Consider the following 26638-nt stretch of genomic DNA (forward strand, 5'->3'; position numbering starts at 1 on the left):
TAACCCTGTCCGCCTGCTCTGATGAGGCGGACAGGAATCGCCGGAATTCAACCCGATCGAGTACGATCGGGTTGATTGACACCTCCCTGCTGGCGGCCAATCCGCGAGTCTGCTGGGGGCGGCGTTGCACCAGCAGCTCTTGTGAGCTGCTGGTGCAATTTTAAATGCGGAGAGCGTATTGCTCTCCGCATTCAGCGAGGTCTTGCGGACCTGATCCGCACTGTCGGATCAGGTCCGCAAGACCTTTGATAAATAGGCCCCATAATGTTATTGTGACAAACTATACTTTTAGCTAGCCCGCAGATACCATTATGAAGTCATTTTGAGATGTATTAATTTTCATCTATTTAATCGATTTAAATTTATATAAATAATAACATTCAATCTGCAATCAGTTCTGTTTAGAAAAAGTGGTGAAACCATTCTTTAGGTTGGTCCTTAAACTTATTGCATTCCCATAATTATATTACTGCTTATAGTAACAGAGGATAGTGTGACTCTTGTGTCTGTAAGAGGCTAAAACTGGATTGCAATAAAGAAAAATAAGACATTATTAAAATTTGAAATGGGGTATGGAAGCATTATGGGATGTTTCTTGGGGTGTTAGGATTTATAAATATTTTTTTTTGTTTTTTTAAATAATTTTTATTTTCCCCATTTTTTCCTGGTCAGAAATGTACTGCATTCAGAATGTATGTATATTGTTATTGTATGGCTTCCGATGTCCAGTAAATTGTTTGGCAGTATCTGTAAATGAGGATTTTTAAGGCTAGCGGTACTGAAAAACAAAAATGTTGAATTTGTAAAATATTGTATTAAGGCCTTTTGATGACACTGGGACAGGGGTTAGAAGGAGGCCCAATGTGAAGTCTCATATGGAAGTAGTTAGAAATACAGAAATAGCATTTAACATGTGCGTATTTCCCTGCATAGGCTGATTAGTTGCCTTATCACTGAGACTGACTCACCTGTACTAAGCTAATCTGGCTGATTAGTGACATTTGAGGATGGAGTTAAGAAGTGTGCAACAGGAAAAGTGCCAGATAGAGAGCGTCACTGTGAAAAAGTGTCACACAGACAGGTGCCAGATAGAGAGCGTCACTGTGAAAAAGTGTCACACAGACAGGTGCCAGATAGAGAGCGTCACTGTGAAAAAGTGTCACACAGACAGGTGCCAGATAGAGAGCTTCACTGTGAAAAAGTGTCACACAGACAGGTGCCAGATATAGAGCGTCACTGTGAAAAAGTGTCACACAGACAGGTGCCAGATAGAGAGCGTCACTGTGAAAAAGTGTCACACAGACAGGTGCCAGATAGAGAGCGTCACTGTGAAAAAGTGTCACACAGACAGGTGCCAGATAGAGAGCGTCACTGTGAAAAAGTGTCACACAGACAGGTGCCAGATAGAGAGCGTCACTGTGAAAAAGTGTCACACAGACAGGTGCCAGATAGAGAGCGTCACTGTGAAAAAGTGTCACACAGACAGGTGCCAGATATAGAGCGTCACTGTGAAAAAGTGTCACACAGACAGGTGCCAGATAGAGAGCGTCACTGTGAAAAAGTGTCACACAGACAGGTGCCAGATAGAGAGCGTCACTGTGAAAAAGTGTCACACAGACAGGTGCCAGATAGAGAGCGTCACTGTGAAAAAGTGTCACACAGACAGGTGCCAGATAGAGAGCGTCGCTGTGAAAAAGTGTCACACAGACAGGTGCCAGATAGAGAGCGTCGCTGTGAAAAAGTGTCACACAGACAGGTGCCAGATAGAGAGCGTCACTGTGAAAAAGTGTCACACAGACAGGTGCCAGATAGAGAGCGTCACTGTGAAAAAGTGTCACACAGACAGGTGCCAGATATAGAGCGTCACTGTGAAAAAGTGTCACACAGACAGGTGCCAGATAGCGAGCGTCACTGTGAAAAAGTGTCACACAGACAGGTGCCAGATAGAGAGCGTCACTGTGAAAAAGTGTCACACAGACAGGTGCCAGATAGAGAGCGTCACTGTGAAAAAGTGTCACACAGACAGGTGCCAGATATGCTGCCACAGAGAAATTTAACAAGTGAAATCTGCCAGCTAAAGGGTTCTTTACCCAAGGGTACCACAGTGAAATACGCAAGATAAACTTGAAATTAGATGCAGGTGGGTGGTACTATGAGTATTATTCACCTCATTATATGCTGACATATTAGATTTTATTTTACTTCTTTTTTCAATAATCTTTAGTTAAAGTTTTAGATACGGCATATTTTATTTTTTAATGTAAGCACCAAAATATTAAAAGATTTTATATGTGTGCTGTGCTTGTTTATGTATCTATATATATATATACATATATATATATATATAGCAAATTTGAAAAAAAAAGTCTAGGATATGTGTGACTGCCTTTTCTCATACAAGAATTTTAATAAACCAGTATTTATGTGTTGCAGTTGAGGTTGCCCTGTTTTACCATTTAATAATATAACAAATACAAAAATACAACCAGTAATGATATTGTGAAGATTGCTCATACTGTTCTGTTTTCATGGACAAACCAATCTATTTCATACATTAGCTTATTTTTTTCCCCCTTACCAGTTTGAATGATTTCTGACAGCAAGGTCTGGGGTAGTGCACTGGGCAAGTCATATCCGTTTTTTCTAGCAACAATAAGATGAAAAGCAGCAGAAAACTCAGGTAGGGTCAAGGCCCCATCACAATCCACATCACTAAGTTCCCTGTAAACATAAACAAAAGAATTGAGATAGGGACACGTTACCTCAGAAAGCCCCTCAAGGAACATAAGGGAAAAACCTCATACGTTTAGCGCATACATTTAACATATCAGACCCGTAACTTAGAAAAACATAATTTATGCTTACCTGATAAATTTATTTCTCTTGTAGTGTATCCAGTCCACGGATCATCCATTACTTATGGGATATTAACTCCTCCCCAACAGGAAGTGCAAGAGGATTCACCCAGCAGAGCTGCTATATAGCTCCTCCCCTAACTGCCATTACCAGTAATTCGACCGAAAACATGCAGAGAAAGGAAAACCATAGGGTGCAGTGGTGACTGTAGTTTAATGGAAAAATTACCTGCCTTAAAGTGACAGGGCGGGCCGTGGACTGGATACACTACAAGAGAAATAAATTTATCAGGTAAGCATAAATTATGTTTTCTCTTGTTAAGTGTATCCAGTCCACGGATCATCCATTACTTATGGGATACCAATACCAAAGCTAAAGTACACGGATGACGGGAGGGACAGGCAGGCTCTTTATACGGAAGGAACCACTGCCTGAAGAACCTTTCTCCCAAAAACAGCCTCCGAAGAAGCAAAAGTGTCAAATTTGTAAAATTTGGAAAAAGTATGAAGAGAAGACCAAGTTGCAACCTTGCAAATCTGTTCAACAGAAGCCTCATTCTTAAAGGCCCAAGTGGAAGCCACAGCTCTAGTAGAATGTGCTGTAATTCTTTCAGGAGGCTGCTGTCCAGCAGTCTCATAGGCTAACCGTATTATGCTACGAAGCCAAAAGGAGAGAGAGGTAGCCGAAGCTTTTTGACCTCTCCTCTGACCAGAATAAACGACAAACAGGGAAGACGTTTGTCGAAAATCCTTAGTTGCCTGTAGATAAAATTTCAGGGCACGGACTACATCTAGATTGTGTAGCAGACGTTCCTTTTTGGCCTATTTGGGCAAAGACCTCCGGATGAAGTTCCCACTCCCCCGGATGAAAAGTCTGACGACTTAAGAAATCCGCCTCCCAGTTCTCCACTCCCGGGATGTGGATTGCTGACAGGTAGCATTGCTAGGGAGCTTCTTGTCCCTCCCTGATGGTTGATGTAAGCTACAGTCGTGATGTTGTCCGACTGAAACCTGATGAACCCCCGAGTTGTTAACTGGGGCCAAGCCAGAAGGGCATTGAGAACTGCTCTCAATTCCAGAATGTTTATTGGTAGGAGACTCTCCTCCTGATTCCATTGTCCCTGAGCCTTCAGAGAATTCCAGACAGCGCCCCAACCTAGTAGGCTGGCGTCTGTTGTTACAATTGTCCAGTCCGGCCTGCTGAATGGCATCCCCCTGGACAGATGTGGCCGAGAAAGCCACCATAGAAGAGAATTTCTGGTCTCTTGATCCAGATTCAGAGTAGGGGACAAGTCTGAGTAATCCCCATTCCACTGACTTAGCATGCACAATTGCAGCGGTCTGAGATGTAGGCGTGCAAAGGGTACTATGTCCATTGCTGCTACCATTAAGCCGATCACCTCCATGCATTGAGCTACTAACGGGTGTTGAATGGAATGAAGGACACGGCATGCATTTTGAAGCTTTGTTAACCTGTCTTCTGTCAGGTAAATCTTCATTTCTACAGAATCTATAAGAGTCCCCAAGAAGGGAACTCTTGTGAGTGGAAAGAGAGAACTCTTCTTTTCGTTCACCTTCCATCCATGCGACCTTAGAAATGCCAGTACTAACTCTGTATGAGACTTGGCAGTTTGAAAGCTTGAAGCTTGTATCAGAATGTCGTCTAGGTACGGAGCTACCGCAATTCCTCGCGGTCTTAGTACCGCCAGAAGAGCACCCAGAACCTTTGTGAAGATTCTCAGAGCCGTAGCCAATCCGAATGGAAGAGCTACAAACTGGTAATGCCTGTCTAGAAAGGCAAACCTTAGATACCGGTAATGATCTTTGTGAATCGGTATGTGAAGGTAAGCATCCTTTAAATCCACTGTGGTCATGTACTGACCCTTTTGGATCATGGGTAAAATTGTCCGAATAGTTTCCATTTTGAACGATGGAACTCTTAGGAATTTGTTTAGGATCTTTAAATCCAAGATTGGCCTGAAAGTTCCCTCTTTTTTGGGAACCACAAACATATTTGAGTAAAACCCTTGTCCTTGTTCCGACCGCGGAACCGGATGGATCACTCCCATTAATAAAAGATCTTGTACGCAGCGTAGAAACGCCTCTTTCTTTATTTGGTTTGTTGACAACCTTGACAGATGAAATCTCCCTCTTGGGGGAGAGAATTTGAAGTCTAGAAGGTATCCCTGAGATATGATCTCTAACGCCCAGGGATCCTGGACATCTCTTGCCCAAGCCTGGGCGAAGAGAGAAAGTCTGCCTCCCACTAGATCCGTTCCCGGATCGGGGGCCCTCGATTCATGCTGTCTTAGGGGCAGCAGCAGGTTTCCTGGCCTGCTTGCCCTTGTTCCAGGACTGGTTAGGTCTCCAGCCTTGTCTGTAGCGAGCAACAGCTCCTTCCTGTTTTGGTGCAGAGGAAGTTGATGCTGCTCCTGCTTTGAAATTACGAAAGGAACGAAAATTAGACTGTCTAGCCTTAGGTTTGGCTCTGTCTTGAGGCAGGGCATGGCCTTTACCTCCTGTAATGTCAGCGATAATTTCTTTCAACCCGGGCCCGAATAAGGTCTGCCCTTTGAAAGGTATATTAAGCAATTTAGATTTAGAAGTAACGTCAGCTGACCAGGATTTTAGCCACAGTGCTCTGCGTGCCTGAATGGCGAATCCGGAATTCTTAGCCGTAAGTTTAGTTAAATGTACTACGGCATCTGAAATAAATGAGTTAGCTAACTTAAGGGCTTTAAGCTTGTGTGTAATCTCATCTAATGGAGCTGATTCCAGTGTCTCTTCCAGAGACTCAAACCAAAATGCTGCTGCAGCCGTGACAGGCGCAATGCATGCAAGAGTTGCAATATAAAACCTTGTTGAACAAACATTTTCTTAAGGTAACCCTCTAACTTTTTATCCATTGGATCTGAAAAGGCACAGCTATCCTCCACCGGGATAGTGGTACGCTTAGCTAAAGTAGAAACTGCTCCCTCCACCTTAGGGACCGTTTGCCATAAGTCCCGTGTGGTGGCGTCTATTGGAAACATCTTTCTAAATATCGGAGGGGGTGAGAACGGCACACCGGGTCTATCCCACTCCTTAGTAACAATTTCAGTAAGTCTCTTAGGTATAGGAAAAACGTCAGTACTCGCCGGTACCGCAAAATATTTATCCAACCTACACATTTTCTCTGGTATTGCAACTGTGTTACAATCATTCAGAGCCGCTAACACCTCCCCTAGTAATACACGGAGGTTTTCCAGCTTAAATTTAAAATTTGAAATATCTGAATCCAGTTTGTTTGGATCAGAACCGTCACCCGCAGAATGAAGCTCTCCGTCCTCATGTTCTGCAAATTGTGACGCAGTGTCTGACATGGCCCTAATATTATCAGCGCACTCTGTTCTCACCCCAGAGTGATCACGCTTACCTCTTAGTTCTGGTAATTTAGCCAAAACTTCAGTCATAACAGTAGCCATATCCTGTAATGTGATTTGTAATGGCTGCCCAGATGTACTCGGCGCTACAATATCACGCACCTCCCGAGCGGGAGATGCAGGTACTGACACGTGAGGCGAGTTAGTCGGCATAACTCTCCCCTCGTTGTTTGGTGAAATATGTTCAATTTGTACAGATTGACTTTTATTTAAAGTAGCATGAATACAGTTAGTACATAAATTTCTATTGGGCTCCACTTTGGCTTTAGCACATATAGCACAGATATCTTCCTCTGAATCAGACATGTTTAACACACTAGCAAATAAACTAGCAACTTGGAAATACTTTTCAAGTAATTTACTATAATATGAAAACGTACTGTGCCTATAAGAAGCACAGAAAAAGTTATGACAGTTGAAAATTAATAAACTGAAAAGTTATAGCATCAAATCTTTGTAAAAAACACAATTTTAGCAAAGGATTGCTCCCATTAGCAAAGGATAACTAACCCTGATAGCAGAAAAAAAAAAAAAAAAAAAATACAGAAATAAACGTTTTTTTATCAGTCAACTACAATCTCACAGCTCTGCTGTGAGTGATTACCTCCCTCAAAACAAGTTTTGAAGACCCCTGAGTTCTGTAGAGATGAACCGGATCATGCAGGGAAGACAATAAACTTCTGACTGAATTTTTTGATGCGTAGCAAAAGCGCCAAAAAAGGCCCCTCCCCCTCACACATAACAGTGAGAGAGATCAGTAAACTGCCATAAATTAAATAAAACAACTGCCAAGTGGAAAAAAATAGTGCCCAAAACATTTTTTCACCCAGTACCTCAGAAAATTAAACGATTTTACATGCCAGCAAAAAACGTTTAACATTAATAAATTGAGTGTTATTAAAAAGCCTGTTGCTAGTCCCTGCAAATTAGGCTAAAGTTTTATGCATACAGTATAATTCCAGTGAAGTGCCATTCCCCAGAATACTGAAGTGTAAAATATACATACATGACAGCCTGATACCAGTTGCTGCTACTGCATTTAAGGCTGAGTTTACATTATATCGGTATGGCAGAATTTTCTCATCAATTCCATTGTCAGAAAATAATAAGCTGCTACATACCTCTTTGCAGATTAATCTGCCCGCTGTCCCCTGATCTGAAGTTTACCTCTCCTCAGATGGCCGAGAAACAGCAATATGATCTTAACTACTCCGGCTAAAATCATAGAAAAACTCAGGTAGATTCTTCTTCAAATTCTACCAGAGAAGGAATAACACACTCCGGTGCTATTATAAAATAACAAACTTTTGATTGAAGGTATGAAACTAAGTATAATCACCACAGTCCTCTCACACATCCTATCTATTCGTTGGGTGCAAGAGAATGACTGGTAATGGCAGTTAGGGGAGGAGCTATATAGCAGCTCTGCTGGGTGAATCCTCTTGCACTTCCTGTTGGAGAGGAGTTAATATATCATAAGTAATGGATGATCCGTGGACTGGATACACTTAACAAGAGAAATGACTTCTGCAATCCTCAGTAATCCATTACAAAGTCACACCTGCGGAGGCATGTTGGTGTAGCCAGAGAAATGCAGAAAGAGGACAAAGACAATGGTCAAAGACAGGGAAGAGGAACCAAACAATATGAAACTACAAAAAATACAAATATAAATAGGACTGCAGATAAATGCAAATATATATATATTAACATTTTTATCATTTGTAATTTTATTATCTTGGGTGATATAATTATATTAAAAATGAGGACTGCTATCCCAAATAGGACATGTCGTTTCAGCTTTAGAAGATGTACTTGAAATATGGAATGTGGTATGGATTAAAAAATATACATATAGTTCCATAAATATAGCCACATGTTAATATTTAAGTCACACGTCCATATGCTTATGATGAGAGTTTACCTTAAAGGGATAGTAAACCATGTGTGTGTGTGTTACTTTAGTATCTTATTTATAACAGTCTTTGATTGGCCTTAACGGAGGTAAGATAACATAGTTTTAGACATAAGGAAAACTAGGGTTGAAAGCTATATGCTAATGCCCATTACTTTATGGAGACTAAACATTACACTTATTTCTTTAATACAGCTATTAATTTAAAAATAAATGTGCATATTATTCTCATGCTAATCTTTGTTTCAAATACATCATTACATCTAATGTGTGATTAAAATCACACAATTGTGGTAGTAAAATAGAAAAATGCAACTCCAAGTAGAAAATGGATATTTGTGTATGCAATTATGACAATATAGAGTGATAAATAGTATATATATATATATTCATAGGTAAAAAAATACATAAGTACTTACCAAATATGTGAAAGTTCTGGAATTGGAAGTTTTGATTTAGTGAAAAAGTTCTTTGCGACAGAACCTGACAAAATGTAAAAAACAAAACAGTATTCAAAATGCTTGTTAATTGTTCACCACTCTAATGCATTTTGACCACTAGAGGGCATTAGTTCGTGTGTTTCATATAGATATCATTGAGCTCATGCACGTGAAGTTACCCTGGAGTGAGCCCTGATTGGCTAAAATGCAAGTCTGTCAAAAGAACTGAAATAAGGGGGCAGTTTGCAGAGGCTTAGATACAAGGTAATCACAGAGGTAAAAAGTGTATTTCTATAACAGTGTTGGTTATGCAAAACTGGGGAATGGGTAATAAAGGGATTATCTTTCTTTTTAAACAACAACAATTCTGGAGTTGACTGTTCCTTTAACTTAATTATTGTAAAGCGAGGAAATAATGTTATGAAGAGATGCTGACTGTGACACACTGATTCAACAATACTGCACTTCATGAACAAAATGGCTGACACATTACCTTATATACAGTATATTGTTTGAAATAGCAAAGCAAGAGAAATTAAACTAAACTTGCAATAACTTATAAATTATACGCTACTGAAAAACAATTGTATTAATATTATATTCAAGAGTATATTGGTTAAAGCAGTATTATGAGTTCAAATCAGTATGGCTTTATGACAAATATATCAGGCTAAACTAATCTAAATAGATTCTATGAGGAAGTAAGCAAGAATATAAATAAAGGTGAATCAGTTGATGCGATATACTTGGATTTTGCAAATGTTTTTGATACAGTGCCACATGAGAAATTATTTTACAACATTAAGGGACTGGGAATAGCTGGAAATGTTAACTCATGGATAAATAACTAAATAATAGAGAGGGAGAAATGAGTTTTAGTAAATAGATAATCATACTCAGATCCAACAAAAGTAATTAGTGTGGTCCCTCAACGATCCGTACTTTGTTATATAACTTTTTCACTGTGTAAATTAATTTAAAAAATGTAAAGCTTCCTCTTTTTAATGTTCAAGCTAAGCCAAAGTACAAGGTACAGCTCTCTTTAAGCCGGTAATATCACTGATCTGTGAATTCACACTGCTTCTGTCACACAATGCAACACGATGGTAGCGCCCGCTATAAAGATGCAGAGCTTAACCAACTGGCTTCTCTAATGGGTTAAAATAAGAGAACAACTTCTAGTTGTACCCAGCAGTTTAATGTCCCTTTTACATGCAATAATATTAATACATTGCAGTAATAATAATAATTTGATTGGAGGTTTATACATGTTCATAAGTTAACCAGGTAAAAATACACACCTGAAATGAAAGATTTGAGATCCGGCTGCAGGGTTATGAACTGATTCGTATAATATTCTCGCTGTTCCTCTGTTATCCTCCAGGGGTCCTCAGAGTCATTACTGGAACTATCCTCTTTTTCAGTTGATAGTGAGTGCTGTGTTAGGCAAAGATTAGCAATTAGTTGAGCAGAGTAGAACCATTAAAGGGACAGTCAACACCAGAAATGTTGCTGTTTTAAAAGATAATCCCTTTATTACCCATTTCCCAGTTTTGCATAACCAACACAGTTATATTAATATACTTTTTACCTCTGTGATTACCTTGTATGTAAGCATCTTCTGACAGCATCCTGATCACATGACATTTTATTTATTATCTTTTGACTTTCATTTTAGCCAATTAGTGCAGTGTCTGCCACAATCCACGGGCGTTATCAAAATGTTATCTATATAGTTTACATGAACTAGCTCTCCCCTGTTGTGTAAAGCAAATAAAAAAGCATGTGATAAGAGGCGGCCTTCAAGGGCTTAGAAATTATCGTATAAGCCTTCTTAGGTTTAGCTGTCAACAAAGAATACCAAAAGAACAAAGCAAAATTGGTGATAAATGTAAATTGGAAAGTTGTTTAAAATTGCATGCCCTATTTTAAACATGAAAGTTTTTTTGGACTTAACTGTCCCTTTAAGTAGCCGTCAAAGCAAAAAGGGCAATTAGCAGAATAGTTGTGGAAACACTATCGGCTAGATTACGAGTTTTGGGTTATGAGCGGTGCGGTGCTAACTTGCAAGTTATTGTCACCGCTCAATTACCTACAGCACTGGTACAGTATTACAGGTTTACAAAAACCCAGTGTTAGCAGGCGAAAAGTGAGCATAGGGCAAAATTGAGCTCCATACCGCACTCCAATACCAGCGCTGCGGTGAGCGGCGGTAAGCTGGTTTTACGTGCTCGTGCACGATTTCCCCATAGGCTTCAATGGGGAGAGCCGGCTGAAAAAAATCCTAACACCTGCAATAAAGGAGCGTAAAGCTCCGTAACGCAGCCCCATTGATTCCTATGGGAAACAAAAGTTATGTTTACACCAAACACCCTAACCTAAATCTGAGTCTAAACACCCCTAATCTTACACTTATTAACCCCTAATCTGCCGCCCCCTACATCGCCAACACCTACGTTATACTTATTAACCCCTAATCTGCCGCCCCGATATCACCGACACCTACATTATACTTATTAACCCCTAATCTGCCATCCCCGACATCGCCGACACCTACATTATACTTATTAACCCCTAATTTGCTGCCCCCAACATCGCCGCCACGACCTACATTTATTAACCCCCAATCTGCCGCCCCTAATGTCACCGCCACTATACTAAAGTTATTAACCCCTAACCCTAAGTCTAACCCTAACACCCACTAACTTTAATGTAATTAAAATAAATCTAAATAAAACCTACTATTAATAACTAAATAATTCATATTTAAAACTAAATACTTACCTGTAAAATAAACCCTAAGATAGCTACAATATAACTAATAGTTACATTGTATCTAGCTAAGGTTTTATTTTTATTTCACAGGCAAGTTTGTATTTATTTTAACTAGGTAGAATAGTTAGTAAATAGTTATTAATTATTTACTAGCTACCTAGCTAAAATAAATACAAATTTACCTGTAAAATAAACCTAACCTGAGTTACACTAACACATAACCTTACACTACAATTAAATAAATTACATTAATTAAATAAAATTAACTAAATTACAAAAACAAACAAACACTAAATTACACAAAATAAAAGGGCATTTGGATGGGCATTGCCCTTAAAAGGGCATTTAGCTCTTTTTCAAGTGCCCAAACCCCTAATCTAAAAATAAACCCACCCAATAAACCCTTTAAAAAGCCTAACACTTACCCCTGAAGATCCACTTACAGTTTTTGAAGACCCGACATCCATCCTCAACGAAGTGGCAGAAGTCTTCATCCAGATGGCATCTTCTATCTTCATCCATCTGGCGTGGAGCGGGTACATCTTCAAAACATCCGGCGCGGAGCATCCTCTTCAATCGACTTCTTCTTCTGAATGAGGTTTCCCTTTAAATGACATCATCCAAGATGGTGTCCCTTAGATTCCGATTGGCTGATAGATTTCTATCAACCAATCGGGATTAAGGTTGAAAAATTGAAGTCATTTAAAGGGAAACCTCATTCGGAAGAAGATGTCGATTGAAGAGGATGCTCCGCGCCGGATGTCTTGAAGATGGACCCGCTCCGCGCCGGATGGATGAAGATAGAAGATGCCACCTGGATGAAGACTTCTGCCCGGGGGTTAGTGTTAGGCTTTTTTAAGGGTTTATTGGGTGGGTTTATTTTTAGATTAGGGGTTTGGGCACTTGAAAAGAGCTAAATGCCCTTTTAAGGGCAATGCCCATCCAAATGCCCTTTTCAGGGCAATGGGGAGCTTAGGTTTTTTTAGTTAGGATTTTATTTGTGGCGTTAGTTGTGTGGGTGGGGGGTTTTAATGTTGGGGGGTTGTTTGTATTTTTTTTTACAGGTAAAAGAGCTGATTTCTTTGGGGCAATGCCCAGCAAAAGACCCTTTTAAGGGCTATTGGTAGTTTAGTTTAGGCTAGGGTTTTTATTTTATTTATTTTTTATTTTTTATTTTGATAGGGCTATTAGATTAGGTGTAATTAGTTTAAATATCTGATAATTTATTTTTTTATTTTGTGTAATTTAGTGGTTTTATTTGTAATTTAGGTAATTGTATTTAATTATGTAATTGATTTAATTGTAGTGTAAGTTTAGGTGTTAGTATAAGGCAGGTTAGATTTTATTTTACAGGTAAATTTGTATTTATTTTAGCTAGGTAGTTAGTAAATAGTTAATAACTATTTAGTAACTATTCTACCTAGTTAAAATAAATACAAACTTTCCTGTAAAATAAAAATAAACCCTAAACTAGCTACAATGTAACTATTAGTTATATTGTAGCTAGCTTAAGGTTTATTTTACAGGTAAGTATTTAGTTTTAAATAGGAATTATTTAGGTAATGATAGTAAGTTTTATTTAGATTTATTTTAATTAGATTTAAGTTAGGAGGTGTTATGGTTAGACATAGGTTTAGGGGTTAATAAATTTAGTATAGTGGCGGTAATGTTAGGGGTGACAGATTAGGGGTTAATAATATTTAACTAGTGTTTGTGATGCGAGAGTGCAGGGGTTTAGGGGTTAATATGTTTATTATAGTGGTGATGTCCGGAGTGGCAGATTAGGGTTTAATAATTTTGTTTTAGTATTTGTGATGCAGGAGGGTCTCGGTTTAGGGGTTAATAGGTAGTTTATGGGTGTTAGTGTGCTTTTTAGCACTTTAGTTATGAGTTTTATGCTACAGCTTTGTAGCGTAAAACCCATAACTACTGACATTCGGTTTACGGTATGGATCTTGGAGGTATAGGCTGTACCACTCACTTTTTGGCCTCCCAGGCAGACTCGTAATACCGGCGCTACAGAAGTCCCATTGAAAAAGGACTTTTTGAAACTGTGGTAATTATGTTGCGTTACGGCCAAAAAAGTTTGCGGTACACTTATACCTGCAAAACTCGTAATACCAGCGGTAGTGAAAAAGAGCCTTAACGCTGCTTTTTCACTCATACCGCAAAACTCGTAATCTAGCCGTATGGTTGTTAAAGGGACAGTAACCAGGGCCGGAACATTTTTTTATTGGGCCCCCAGCAAGCTAGATTTATGGGGCCACCTTTCAGCCAAGTGTAAGGTCTTCCATGGGCTGTTCATTTGGCTGAATGGCTGCCTCAGGCTGGACTCTTGCCAGTAGCGGACCTACTCAACAGAGGGCCCTGGTGCAAACATTTTTTTGTGCCCCCTCCAAAGGTAACACAGTGGTAAGCAATAGTAATAATATACATCATGATCTGTATAATGATTTTGATGATAGACAGAGAAGATGGATCTGCAACCTGCACTAATAAAAGGCTCACCTATATTATTGTACACATTCTGTACATGTATACACTGGCTGCTATGGGCCCTCCCAGCCCTTGTGCCCTGGTGCACCGCCCCAGTCCTTTGTGACATTAGTGATTGGGAGGCTTGTCTACCGGGTGACCAGTAGAAGTTATGTATTTCTGGGTTTGCTTTCCATGCAGACTGTAGATATAGCTCTGTGGGGGGTGCTTGCTTACTCATGTTCAGTTACGAGTATGTCTTCGAGATGCTTTGGGAAAGTAAGTTATTAAAATATAAATGGGTATAAAATGTGTCTAGGGGAGTGCTGAGATATTTGTAAGAAAAATGTAGTAACAATCAAAGTTACTGTTTTCTGTAACATTTGTATAGACTGAGTTACTGTTGTGCTTGCCTATATCATATGTAGGCTTCTGGTATATTACACTAAGCCCCATGAAATAATGTAAATAAGTCAAAATACAGCCGCATAACATTTGCCATAGAATTACATTACTAATACTGGAATTAAAGAAATGTATCTATGTATGTACATTGTGACTGTTAATAAATGTTATTGTACTTCTGCCCCCCCCATCCATGGCTCAGAAAAGTTGGGAATGGTTTAATGGGCAGGACTGCGGGATGTGTGCGTGTCTGAGCCTACACCTTAGATGACATATTGACATGTTACTTCAGATAGACAGCTTGAGTGTCATGCACACTGTGCAGGGTCCTATAAGGAGGATACAGGCTACATCCCTTCTGTTATTAGCCAGTTGGGAGCTTGGATACCCACTGAGCAGCTGCAGTAGCCAGTGACTGTACTCTTGTGTTGCCATGTGTATTACCGACATTCATTCACTATCCGGTTCCCTCAGTGGAGGGCTGGCAAATTATGGCCTAGGTATAACAACCCACCCTTTTTAAAATGTTATATTTGAAATATTATGGGCCAGAATACAAGTGGCGCATAAAAGTGGCGAACACGCTAAATGAAAAACCTAACAATTTTGTTCACGTGCTAACCCGACACACATTAGACCTACAGCGCTAAACCCAAAAGGCCAGATGAGTGGTGCAGTATGTAACACTCCTACTCACACGCTAACTCTGCTAGAAGTAAACTTTTTGCACTCGTCGGGTAACACTAGTATTGCAATTTGAAAGTAAAAAGTGTTTAGGTGTTAACACGTTCAAACCTGTTCGCATATTCTTAAAGTGCACTAACCCAACATGAAAATATTAATATTTCACATTCCAATGTTCGTCACATAGCATAACATGTTCTATTTATTCATGAATACTGGTTTCTACATAAATGTAATGGTATTTTGGTACAATATATATATCTATACCTATATGTATATATATCTATATACATGATTATATATAGGTATAGATATATACAGATACATATAGGAATATCTATTTGTAAATACTTAGAACATATTCTGCTATGTGCAGAACTGGAATGTGAACTATTTATAGTACATACACAGTATAACACTTTATTAAATATGAATATTGCATAAATATGTTTTTATGTTTTCATCTACCTGACTATAAAGGGCTCAAATGTATATATATATATATATATATATATATATATATATATATATATATATATATATATGTACACACATATAAATATATATATATATATATATATATATGTACACACATATAAATAAATAAATATATATATATATATATATAATATATATATATATATATATATATATATATATATATATATATATATATATATATATATATATATATATATATATATATATATATATATATATATATTGTTGTTGGTGGTATTGAAATATATTATGTAATTGCATAAAATGGGCTGGTAATCCACTCCACAGTTTGGATGTGGCAGTAAATTGCAGGTGAGGAATCCAGTTCAGGTTTTTCCACAAGTTAAGGTTTTCTTACCCACAGCCAATTTAGGTAAATTAACTCCTGTTAAATAGTGTGTGCTGATGCTGCTAGATAGAACCTGTATGTGAAAGACAGAGTATATGGAGATGTGCTGCCTTGTATGCCTTGTATGCATTGTATACCTTCTATGCCTTCTATGTCTTGTATGCCTTGTATGCCTTCTATGCCTTGTATGCCTTGTATGCCTTCTATGCCTTGTATACCTTCTATGCCTTGTATACCTTCTATGTCTTCTATGCCTTGTATGCCTTGTATACCTTCTATGCTTTCTATGCCTTGTATACCTTCTATGCCTTGTATGCCTTCTATGCCTTGTATGCCTTCTATGCTTTCTATGCCTTGTATACCTTCTATGCCTTGTATGCCTTCTATGCCTTGTATACCTTGTATACCTTCTATGCCTTGTATGCCTTCTATGCCTTGTATACCTTCTATGCCTTGTATGCCTTCTATGCCTTGTATACCTTCTATGCCTTGTATACCTTCTATGCCTTGTATGCCTTGTATACCTTCTATGCCTTCTATGCCTTCTATGCCTTGTATACCTTCTTTGTCTTCTATGCCTTGTATGCCTTATATACCTTCTATGCTTTCTATGCCTTGTATACCTTCTATGCCTTGTATGCCTTCTATGCCTTGTATACCTTCTATGCCTTGTATGCCTTCTATGCCTTGTATACCTTCTATGCCTTGTATACCTTCTATGTCTTGTATGCCTTGTATGCCTTGTATACCTTCTATGCCTTGTATGCCTTGTATACCTTCTATGCCTTCTATGCCTTGTATACCTTCTATGTCTTCTATGCCTTGTATGCCTTGTATACCTTCTATGCTTTCTATGCCTTGTATACCTTCTATGCCTTGTATGCCTTCTATGCCTTGTATGCCTTGTATACCTTCTATGCCTTGTATGCCTTCTATGCCTTGTATACCTTCTATGCCTTGTATACCTTCTATGTCTTGTATGCCTTGTATGCCTTGTATACCTTCTATGCCTTGTATGCCTTGTATACCTTCTATGCTTTCTATGCCTTGTATACCTTCTATGCCTTGTATGCCTTCTATGCCTTGTATGCCTTGTATACCTTCTATGCCTTGTATACCTTCTATGCCTTGTATGCCTTGTATACCTTCTATGCCTTGTATGCCTTCTATGCCTTGTATACCTTCTATGCCTTGTATACCTTCTCTGCCTTGTATGCCTTCTATGCCTTGTATACCTTCTATGCCTTGTATGCCTTCTATGCCTTCTATGCCTTGTATACCTTCTATGCCTTCTATACCTGTGAGGTTTGCAATCTGCTTTGAAATTTTGCACTTGTGTGGAAAAGCCACACAACTTTAGTTAGAGATACTTTATTTTGTTTAGTAAGCGCCATTGTGCAAGGATTTATTTTGTTCTTTTGTTTATGTTAAAACTGTGTTCCTGCAAATTGTCTGTGAATAAACAGGCTAAGGCTTTTACACTTAATCCAGTGTGTTTGAATTGTTTCTCTGCTGTGAAGACTGCGTGTCTAAGCTGTTCCTGGGACAAAATACCCAGGGAAAGGGGTATCTTTGTCACTAATATATATATATTTATTTATTTATATATGTAGACATGTATACGTATGTATCTATGTTAAAGCCCTTAGCCTTACTTTCTTTTTTTCTAACACCTGAGAACTCATATCTCTGAGCCTTTATAACTTTTGTGCAATATATATTTAATATATATACATTATTATTATGAGTGTAACTGTACTTTGTAATTAAATTTTTTTATGTGATTTGTGAGGCTTTTGTTTTTCGTGAAACAGCTAACCAGAGCTCTAAAGATGCGGTAATCATTCTAGCATAAATCGAGATTGTGCTCACACATTTGCATTTATTTTCAACTTGTTGTAATACGAGCGCTATATCCGCTGCATGCAAACAGCCACTATAAGCTCGATATTGCTTACGTGTTACTGTTACCGCACCATCTGTGTATAGTATTGCTGGAGATCATTTAGTTAAAAAATAATAATTCTTTGAATGCCAAATTAGATATAAGTTGGAACTTTCCTTTGGACAGGAAACACCTAAACTAGATGTGTTTACTTCAATTGCGGAGGATAATTGCCTGGTATTTAAGGGATGGACTGACCTTACTAGGTGGGATCAGACTGATATAATTCAGGAAAGTTCTCCTCTGTGAAAAGCACAATTTGGCTAAAAGAAACTGCTCCTAGGTGGTAACTCACTACTGAGCTGTTGTTTGTTCATGGTAGAGCGATTCTCTTTGTGTGTGTGTATTAAATCTCAAGTGCAGTGCTTTCTGATCACTGTGGGCACTTATAAAAGCTAAAGTAAAACTCTGATTGGGAAGTGTGGTCTGCAAATGAGCCCTTATAAGATGATATTACTATTCACACCAGGTACATCCTAAGAGCATGCCTAGGAAAAATAAACTGCTGGGCAGTGGGCACTGTACCTGCAACGGCCCTGCACAGATCTGACCTCATACAGAGGTGGAGCAGCTGTTGCCTGGCCTGTAGCAGTTCGGCCTTGCAATATGCGATGTGCGCAACGGTAGCGCTGTGGCTTCCCTCTGCTCAGACTGCCACTGGCCCTAATTTGGTGATGTGCCCCTGTGATGGCCTACCAGGGTATCCCAGTAGGCCAATCTGGCCCTGAAAGCCTGGCCAGCCAACACGCCTCTCTTACTAGGGTCTGCGCGGCCAGGAATGCCACCACTGACACTAACGTCAAAGTGTAGAGCATGCACTTTAAACAACTTTCCAATTAACTTCTATTATCAATTTTGCTTAGTTCTCTTGGTGTCCTTGGTTAAAGAGTAATCATGATAGAGCTCAGGAGCGTGCACGTGCATTTAGCCATGTGGCAACAGTGTTTGCAACAATGTTCAAAGCAATGTTATACATACTTGCAAACACTGCTTCCATAGAATGGTAGACACCCTCAAATGTCAATCAGAGTTTGGGCCTCTGCCCTTTTAGGCAACAAGCAAGCACTACTAAAGAAGAAAATATGTAAGGCATTAAAGGACTATTAAACTTGGCATTTTATCAACACATAAAATGTTTTATTATTGAAAATGAAACATTATTGGATTATACATTCATTATTTATTTTGCTTACTTTGCTGTAAAATACATTTGAAAATTGTACTCGTTCCACTTTCTCCCAGGGATGCTTGGGTTAAAACTTTTAGCTGATTTATCTGTGCAGTTTTGCTTAACCCCTCCAGCCTCACATAGGGCTAGATTACAAGTGGTGTGCTATTATCACTTTTGCTCATGCGCAAACATCTCTAAACTTTTAATGCATGTGGGTTAGCACGCATATTTACAAGTTGAAAGTAAATTGTTTGAGCACAAGCGAAAGCAGGCACGGGCTAACTTCAGGACATAGGATATTGCGACCTTGCTATCTTCTTCTCCCCATAACTGTAATGGAGAGCACAAACTGGAAAAAAAATAACATTTATCACTCGTGCGCTAACCCGAAGGTAGTAATGAATATTTTAGATTCTAATGTTCTTAGCATAGAAGAAAATGTACTGTTTATTTTTAACCCCTTGATGACAACTGATGTACCAGGTACGTCATGCATTAACAAGCATTTAATGACAATAGACGTACCTGGTACGTCAGTGGTCTAACAGAGTGCTGGAAGCGATTGCGATCACTTCCAGCAGCTCTAAGGGTATTGCAGTGATGCCTCGATATGGAGGCATCCTGCAATACCCCTTTACAAGCCTCTGATGCAGAGAGAGCCACTCTGTGGCCCTCTCTGCACCGGAGCGTCGTTGGTGGGTGGGAGCGAAGCAGGGAGGCGGGTGGGTGGCCTGCAATGGGCCTGTGATCATGTGGAGGGGGACGGGATCGGAGGTGGGAGTGCCCGGGGGCACGCACGGACACGTGCATGTGCATGGGGGCGGTGGGCGGGCGCGGGTGGGAACCGCTACACTACAGAAACATTAAATAATAAATTGGGAGAAAAGGGGGGGAGTTTAAATTTTTTGAAGCAATCGAAGGGTTCTGGGAGGGGGGGTGTGGGGGGGTAGCTACACTACAGAAAAGGGCAAAAAATTAAAGCATCATTTTTGTTTACTAAACTGGGTACTGGCAGACAGCTGCCAGTACACAAGATGGCGCCCATTAGGCTAGAGGGGGAGGGTTAGAGAACTGTTTGATGGGGGATCCGTGAGATTGGGGGCTAAGGGGGGATTCTACACAGCAGCATATGTAAATATGCTAAAAAACAAAAAAAAAAACCAGATATACCTTTTATTTTAGTACTGGCAGACTTTCTGCCAGTACTTAAGATGGCGGGAACAATTGTGGGGTGGGGGAGGGAAGAGAGCTGTTTGAGAGGGATCAGGGGGTCTGATGTTTCAGGTGGGAGGCTGATCTCTACACTAAAGCTAAAATTAACCCTGCAAACTCCCTACAAACTACCTAATTAACCCCTTTACTGCTAGCCATAATACACGTGTGATGCGCAGCGACATTTATCGGCCTTCTAATTATCAAAAAGCAACACCAAAGCCATATATGTCTGCTATTTCTGAACAAGGGGATCCCAGAGAAGCATTTACAACCATTTGTGCCATAATTGCACAAGCTGTTTGTAAATAATTTCAGTGAGAAACCTAAAGTTTGTGAAAAAGGAAACAATTTATTTTTATTTGATCGCATTTGGCGGTGAAATGGTGGCATGCAATATACCAAAATGGGCCTACATCAATACTTTGGGTTGTCTACTACACTACACTAAAGCTAAAATTAACCCTGCACGTTCCCTACAAGCTCCCTAATTAACCCCTGCACTGCTGGGCATAATACACGTGTGGTGCGCAGCGGCATTTAGCAGCCTTCTAATTACCAAAAAGCAACGCCAAAGCCATGTATGTCTGCTATTTCTGAACAAAGGGGATCCCAGAGAAGCATTTACAACCAGTTGTGCCATAATTGCACAAGCTGTTTGTAAATGATTTCAGTAAGAAACCTAAAATTGTGAAAAAACAAAATTTATGCTTACCTGATAAATTCCTTTCTCCTGTAGTGTGGTCAGTCCACGGGTCATCATTACTTCTGGGATATTAACTCCTCCCCAACAGGAAGTGCAAGAGGATTCACCCAGCAGAGCTGCTATATAGCTCCTCCCCTCTACGTCACCTCCAGTCATTCGACCAAGGACCAACGAGAAAGGAGAAGCCAAAGGGTGTAGTGGTGACTGGAGTATAATTCAAATTTTTTTTACCTGCCATAAAAAACAGGGCGGGCCGTGGACTGACCACACTACAGGAGAAAGGAATTTATCAGGTAAGCATAAATTTTGTTTTCTCCTGTTAAGTGTGGTCAGTCCACGGGTCATCATTACTTCTGGGATACCAATACCAAAGCTAAAGTACACGGATGACGGGAGGGACAGGCAGGCTCTTTATACGGAAGGAACCACTGCCTGAAGAACCTTTCTCCCAAAAACAGCCTCCGAAGAAGCAAAAGTGTCAAATTTGTAAAATTTGAAAAAAGTATGAAGAGAAGACCAAGTTGCAGCCTTGCAAATCTGTTCAACAGAAGCCTCATTCTTAAAGGCCCAAGTGGAAGCCACAGCTCTAGTAGAATGTGCTGTAATTCTTTCAGGAGGCTGCTGTCCAGCAGTCTCATAGGCTAACCGAATTATGCTACGAAGCCAAAAAGAGAGAGAGGTAGCCGAAGCTTTTTGACCTCTCCTCTGACCAGAATAAACGACAAACAGGGAAGACGTTTGTCGAAAATCCTTAGTTGCCTGTAGATAAAATTTCAGGGCACGGACTACATCTAGATTGTGTAGCAGACGTTCCTTCTTCGAAGAAGGATTAGGACACAAAGATGGAACCACAATCTCTTGATTGATATTCCTGTTAGTGACCACCTTAGGTAGGAACCCAGGTTTAGTACGCAGAACTACCTTGTCTGAATGAAAAATCAGATAAGGAGAATCACAATGTAAAGCGGATAACTCAGAGACTCTTCGAGCCGAGGAAATCGCCATTAAAAATAGAACTTTCCAAGATAACAGCTTGATATCAATGGAATGAAGGGGTTCAAACGGAACACCCTGTAAAACATTAAGAACTAAGTTCAAACTCCATGGTGGAGCAACAGTTTTAAACACAGGCTTGATCCTAGCTAAAGCCTGACAAAAAGCTTGAACGTCCGGAACTTCTGACAGACGTTTGTGTAAAAGAATGGACAGAGCTGAAATCTGTCCCTTTAAGGAACTAGCGGATAAACCCTTTTCTAAACCTTCTTGTAGAAAAGACAATATCCTCGGAATCCTAACCTTACTCCATGAGTAACTCTTGGATTCGCACCAATATAAGTATTTGCGCCATATCTTATGGTAAATCTTTCTGGTAACAGGCTTCCTAGCCTGTATTAAGGTATCAATAACTGACTCAGAAAAACCACGTTTTGATAAAATCAAGCGTTCAATTTCCAAGCAGTCAGCTTCAGAGAAATTAGATTTTGATGTTTGAAGGGACCCTGGATCAGAAGGTCCTGTTTCAGAGGTAGAGACCAAGGTGGACAGGATGACATGTCCACTAGATCTGCATACCAAGTCCTGCGTGGCCATGCAGGCGCTATTAGAATCACTGATGCTCTCTCCTGTTTGATTCTGGCAATCAATCGAGGAAGCATCGGGAAGGGTGGAAACACATAAGCCATCCCGAAGGTCCAAGGTGCTGTCAAAGCATCTATCAGAACCGCTCCCGGATCCCTGGATCTGGACCCGTAACGAGGAAGCTTGGCATTCTGTCGAGACGCCATGAGATCTATCTCTGGTTTGCCCCAACGTCGAAGTATTTGGGCAAAGACCTCCGGATGAAGTTCCCACTCCCCCGGATGAAAAGTCTGACGACTTAAGAAATCCGCCTCCCAGTTCTCCACTCCCGGGATGTGGATTGCTGACAGGTGGCAAGAGTGAGACTCTGCCCAGCGAATTATCTTTGATACTTCCATCATTGCTAGGGAGCTTCTTGTCCCTCCCTGATGGTTGATGTAAGCTACAGTCGTGATGTTGTCCGACTGAAACCTGATGAACCCCTGAGTTGTTAACTGGGGCCAAGCCAGAAGGGCATTGAGAACTGCTCTCAATTCCAGAATGTTTATTGGTAGGAGACTCTCCTCCTGATTCCATTGTCCCTGAGCCTTCAGAGAATTCCAGACAGCGCCCCAACCTAGTAGGCTGGCGTCTGTTGTTACAATTGTCCAGTCCGGCCTGCTGAATGGCATCCCCCTGGACAGATGTGGCCGAGAAAGCCACCATAGAAGAGAATTTCTGGTCTCTTGATCCAGATTCAGAGTAGGGGACATGTCTGATTAATCCCCATTCCACTGACTTAGCATGCACAATTGCAGCGGTCTGAGATGTAGGCGTGCAAAGGGTACTATGTCCATTGCCGCTACCATTAAGCCGATCACCTCCATGCATTGAGCTACTGACGGGTGTTGAATGGAATGAAGGACACGGCATGCATTTTGAAGCTTTGTTAACCTGTCTTCTGTCAGGTAAATTTTCATTTCTACAGAATCTATAAGAGTCCCCAAGAAGGGAACTCTTGTGAGTGGAAAGAGAGAACTCTTCTTTTCGTTCACCTTCCATCCATGCGACCTTAGAAATGCCAGTACTAACTCTGTATGAGACTTGGCAGTTTGAAAGCTTGAAGCTTGTATCAGAATGTCGTCTAGGTACGGAGCTACCGAAATTCCTCGCGGTCTTAGTACCGCCAGAAGAGTACCCAGAACCTTTGTGAAGATTCTTGGAGCCGTAGCCAATCCGAATGGAAGAGCTACAAACTGGTAATGCCTGTCTAGAAAGGCAAACCTTAGATATCGGTAATGATCTTTGTGAATCGGTATGTGAAGGTAAGCATCCTTTAAATCCACTGTGGTCATGTACTGACCCTTTTGGATCATGGGTAAAATTGTCCGAATAGTTTCCATTTTGAACGATGGAACTCTTAGGAATTTGTTTAGGATCTTTAAATCCAAGATTGGCCTGAAAGTTCCCTCTTTTTTGGGAACCACAAACAGATTTGAGTAAAACCCTTGTCCTTGTTCCGACCGCGGAACCGGATGGATCACTCCCATTAATAAAAGATCTTGTACGCAGCGTAGAAACGCCTCTTTCTTTATTTGGTTTGTTGACAACCTTGACAGATGAAATCTCCCTCTTGGGGGAGAGGATTTGAAGTCCAGAAGGTATCCCTGAGATATGATCTCTAACGCCCAGGGATCCTGGACATCTCTTGCCCAAGCCTGGGCGAAGAGAGAAAGTCTGCCCCCCACTAGATCCGTTCCCGGATCGGGGGCCCTCGATTCATGCTGTCTTAGGGGCAGCAGCAGGTTTCCTGGCCTGCTTGCCCTTGTTCCAGGACTGGTTAGGTCTCCAGCCTTGTCTGTAGCGAGCAACAGCTCCTTCCTGTTTTGGTGCAGAGGAAGTTGATGCTGCTCCTGCTTTGAAATTACGAAAGGAACGAAAATTAGACTGTCTAGCCTTAGGTTTGGCTCTGTCTTGAGGCAGGGCATGGCCTTTACCTCCTGTAATGTCAGCGATAATTTCTTTCAACCCGGGCCCGAATAAGGTCTGCCCTTTGAAAGGAATATTAAGCAATTTAGATTTAGAAGTAACATCAGCTGACCAGGATTTTAGCCACAGTGCTCTGCGCGCCTGAATGGCGAATCCGGAATTCTTAGCCGTAAGTTTAGTTAAATGTACTACGGCATCCGAAATAAATGAGTTAGCTAACTTAAGGGCTTTAAGCTTGTGTGTAATCTCATCTAATGGAGCTGATTCAAGTGTCTCTTCCAGAGACTCAAACCAAAATGCTGCTGCAGCCGTGACAGGCGCAATGCATGCAAGAGGTTGCAATATAAAACCTTGTTGAACAAACATTTTCTTAAGGTAACCCTCTAACTTTTTATCCATTGGATCTGAAAAGGCACAGCTATCCTCCACCGGGATAGTGGTACGCTTAGCTAAAGTAGAAACTGCTCCCTCCACCTTAGGGACCGTTTGCCATAAGTCCTGTGTGGTGGCGTCTATTGGAAACATCTTTCTAAATATTGGAGGGGGTGAGAACGGCACACCGGGTCTATCCCACTCCTTAGTAACAATTTCAGTAAGTCTCTTAGGTATAGGAAAAACGTCAGTACTCGACGGTACCGCAAAATATTTATCCAACCTACACAATTTCTCTGGTATTGCAACTGTGTTACAATCATTCAGAGCCGCTAACACCTCCCCTAGTAATACACGGAGGTTCTCCAGCTTAAATTTAAAATTTGAAATATCTGAATCCAGTCTGTTTGGATCAGAACCGTCACCCGCAGAATGAAGCTCTCCGTCCTCATGTTCTGCAAATTGTGACGCAGTGTCTGACATGGCCCTAATATTATCAGCGCACTCTGTTCTCACCCCAGAGTGATCACGCTTACCTCTTAGTTCTGGTAATTTAGCCAAAACTTCAGTCATAACAGTAGCCATATCCTGTAATGTGATTTGTAATGGCCGCCCAGATGTACTCGGCGCTACAATATCACGCACCTCCCGAGCGGGAGATGCAGGTACTGACACGTGAGGCGAGTTAGTCGGCATAACTCTCCCCTCGTTGTTTGGTGAAATATGTTCAATTTGTACAGATTGACTTTTATTTAAAGTAGCATCAATACAGTTAGTACATAAATTTCTATTGGGCTCCACTTTGGCTTTAGCACATATAGCACAGATATCTTCCTCTGAATCAGACATGTTTAACACACTAGCAAACAAACTAGCAACTTGGAAATACTTTTCAAGTAATTTACTATAATATGAAAACGTACTGTGCCTATAAGAAGCACAGAAAAAGTTATGACAGTTGAAAATTGATAAACTGAAAAGTTATAGCATCAAATCTTTGTAAAAAACACACTTTTAGCAAAGGATTGCTCCCATTAGCAAAGGATAACTAACCCTGATAGCAGAAAAAAAATACAGAAATAAACGTTTTTTATCACAGTCAACTACAATCTCACAGCTCTGCTGTGAGTGATTACCTCCCTCAAAACAAGTTTTGAAGACCCCTGAGTTCTGTAGAGATGAACCGGATCATGCAGGGAAGACAATAAACTTCTGACTGAATTTTTTGATGCGTAGCAAAAGCGCCAAAAAAGGCCCCTCCCCCTCATACACAACAGAGAGAGATCAGTAAACTGTCATAAATTAAATAAAAACGACTGCCAAGTGGAAAAAATAGTGCCCAAAACATTTTTTCACCCAGTACCTCAGAAAATTAAACGATTTTACATGCCAGCAAAAAACGTTTAACATAAATAAATTAAGTGTTATTAAAAAGCCTGTTGCTAGTCCCTGCAAAATAGGCTAAAGTCTTATGCATACAGTATAAATCCAGTGAAGTGCCATTCCCCAGAATACTGAAGTGTAAAATATACATACATGACAGCCTGATACCAGTTGCTGCTACTGCATTTAAGGCTGAGTTTACATTATATCGGTATGGCAGAATTTTCTTATCAATTCCATTGTCAGAAAATAATAAGCTGCTACATACCTCTTGCAGATTAATCTGCCCGCTGTCCCCTGATCTGAAGTTTACCTCTCCTCAGATGGCCGAGAAACAGCAATATGATCTTAACTACTCCGGCTAAAATCATAGAAAAAACTCAGGTAGATTCTTCTTCAAATTCTACCAGAGAAGGAATAACACACTCCGGTGCTATTATAAAATAACAAACTTTTGATTGAAGGTATAAAACTAAGTATAA

At 40.3% G+C, this 26638-nt stretch overlaps 1 protein-coding gene across 1 annotated transcript in view; it reads right to left on the minus strand.

Annotated features, from left to right (window-relative positions):
* The window catches only part of REPS2 (RALBP1 associated Eps domain containing 2), a 611369-nt gene that overhangs the window by 244253 nt on the left and 340478 nt on the right, over window positions 1-26638 (minus strand). The window contains exons 6-8 of the mRNA XM_053707397.1: window positions 9934-10069; window positions 8612-8675; window positions 2579-2721 (exon numbers count right to left, since the gene is read on the minus strand). Coding sequence (XP_053563372.1) covers window positions 2579-2721; window positions 8612-8675; window positions 9934-10069 — 343 coding nt within the window. The remainder of the gene's footprint in view (window positions 1-2578; window positions 2722-8611; window positions 8676-9933; window positions 10070-26638) is intronic.

The sequence above is a fragment of the Bombina bombina genome, chromosome 3 (assembly GCF_027579735.1).
Source record: "Bombina bombina isolate aBomBom1 chromosome 3, aBomBom1.pri, whole genome shotgun sequence".
In the NCBI taxonomy this organism is placed as follows: domain Eukaryota; kingdom Metazoa; phylum Chordata; class Amphibia; order Anura; family Bombinatoridae; genus Bombina; species Bombina bombina.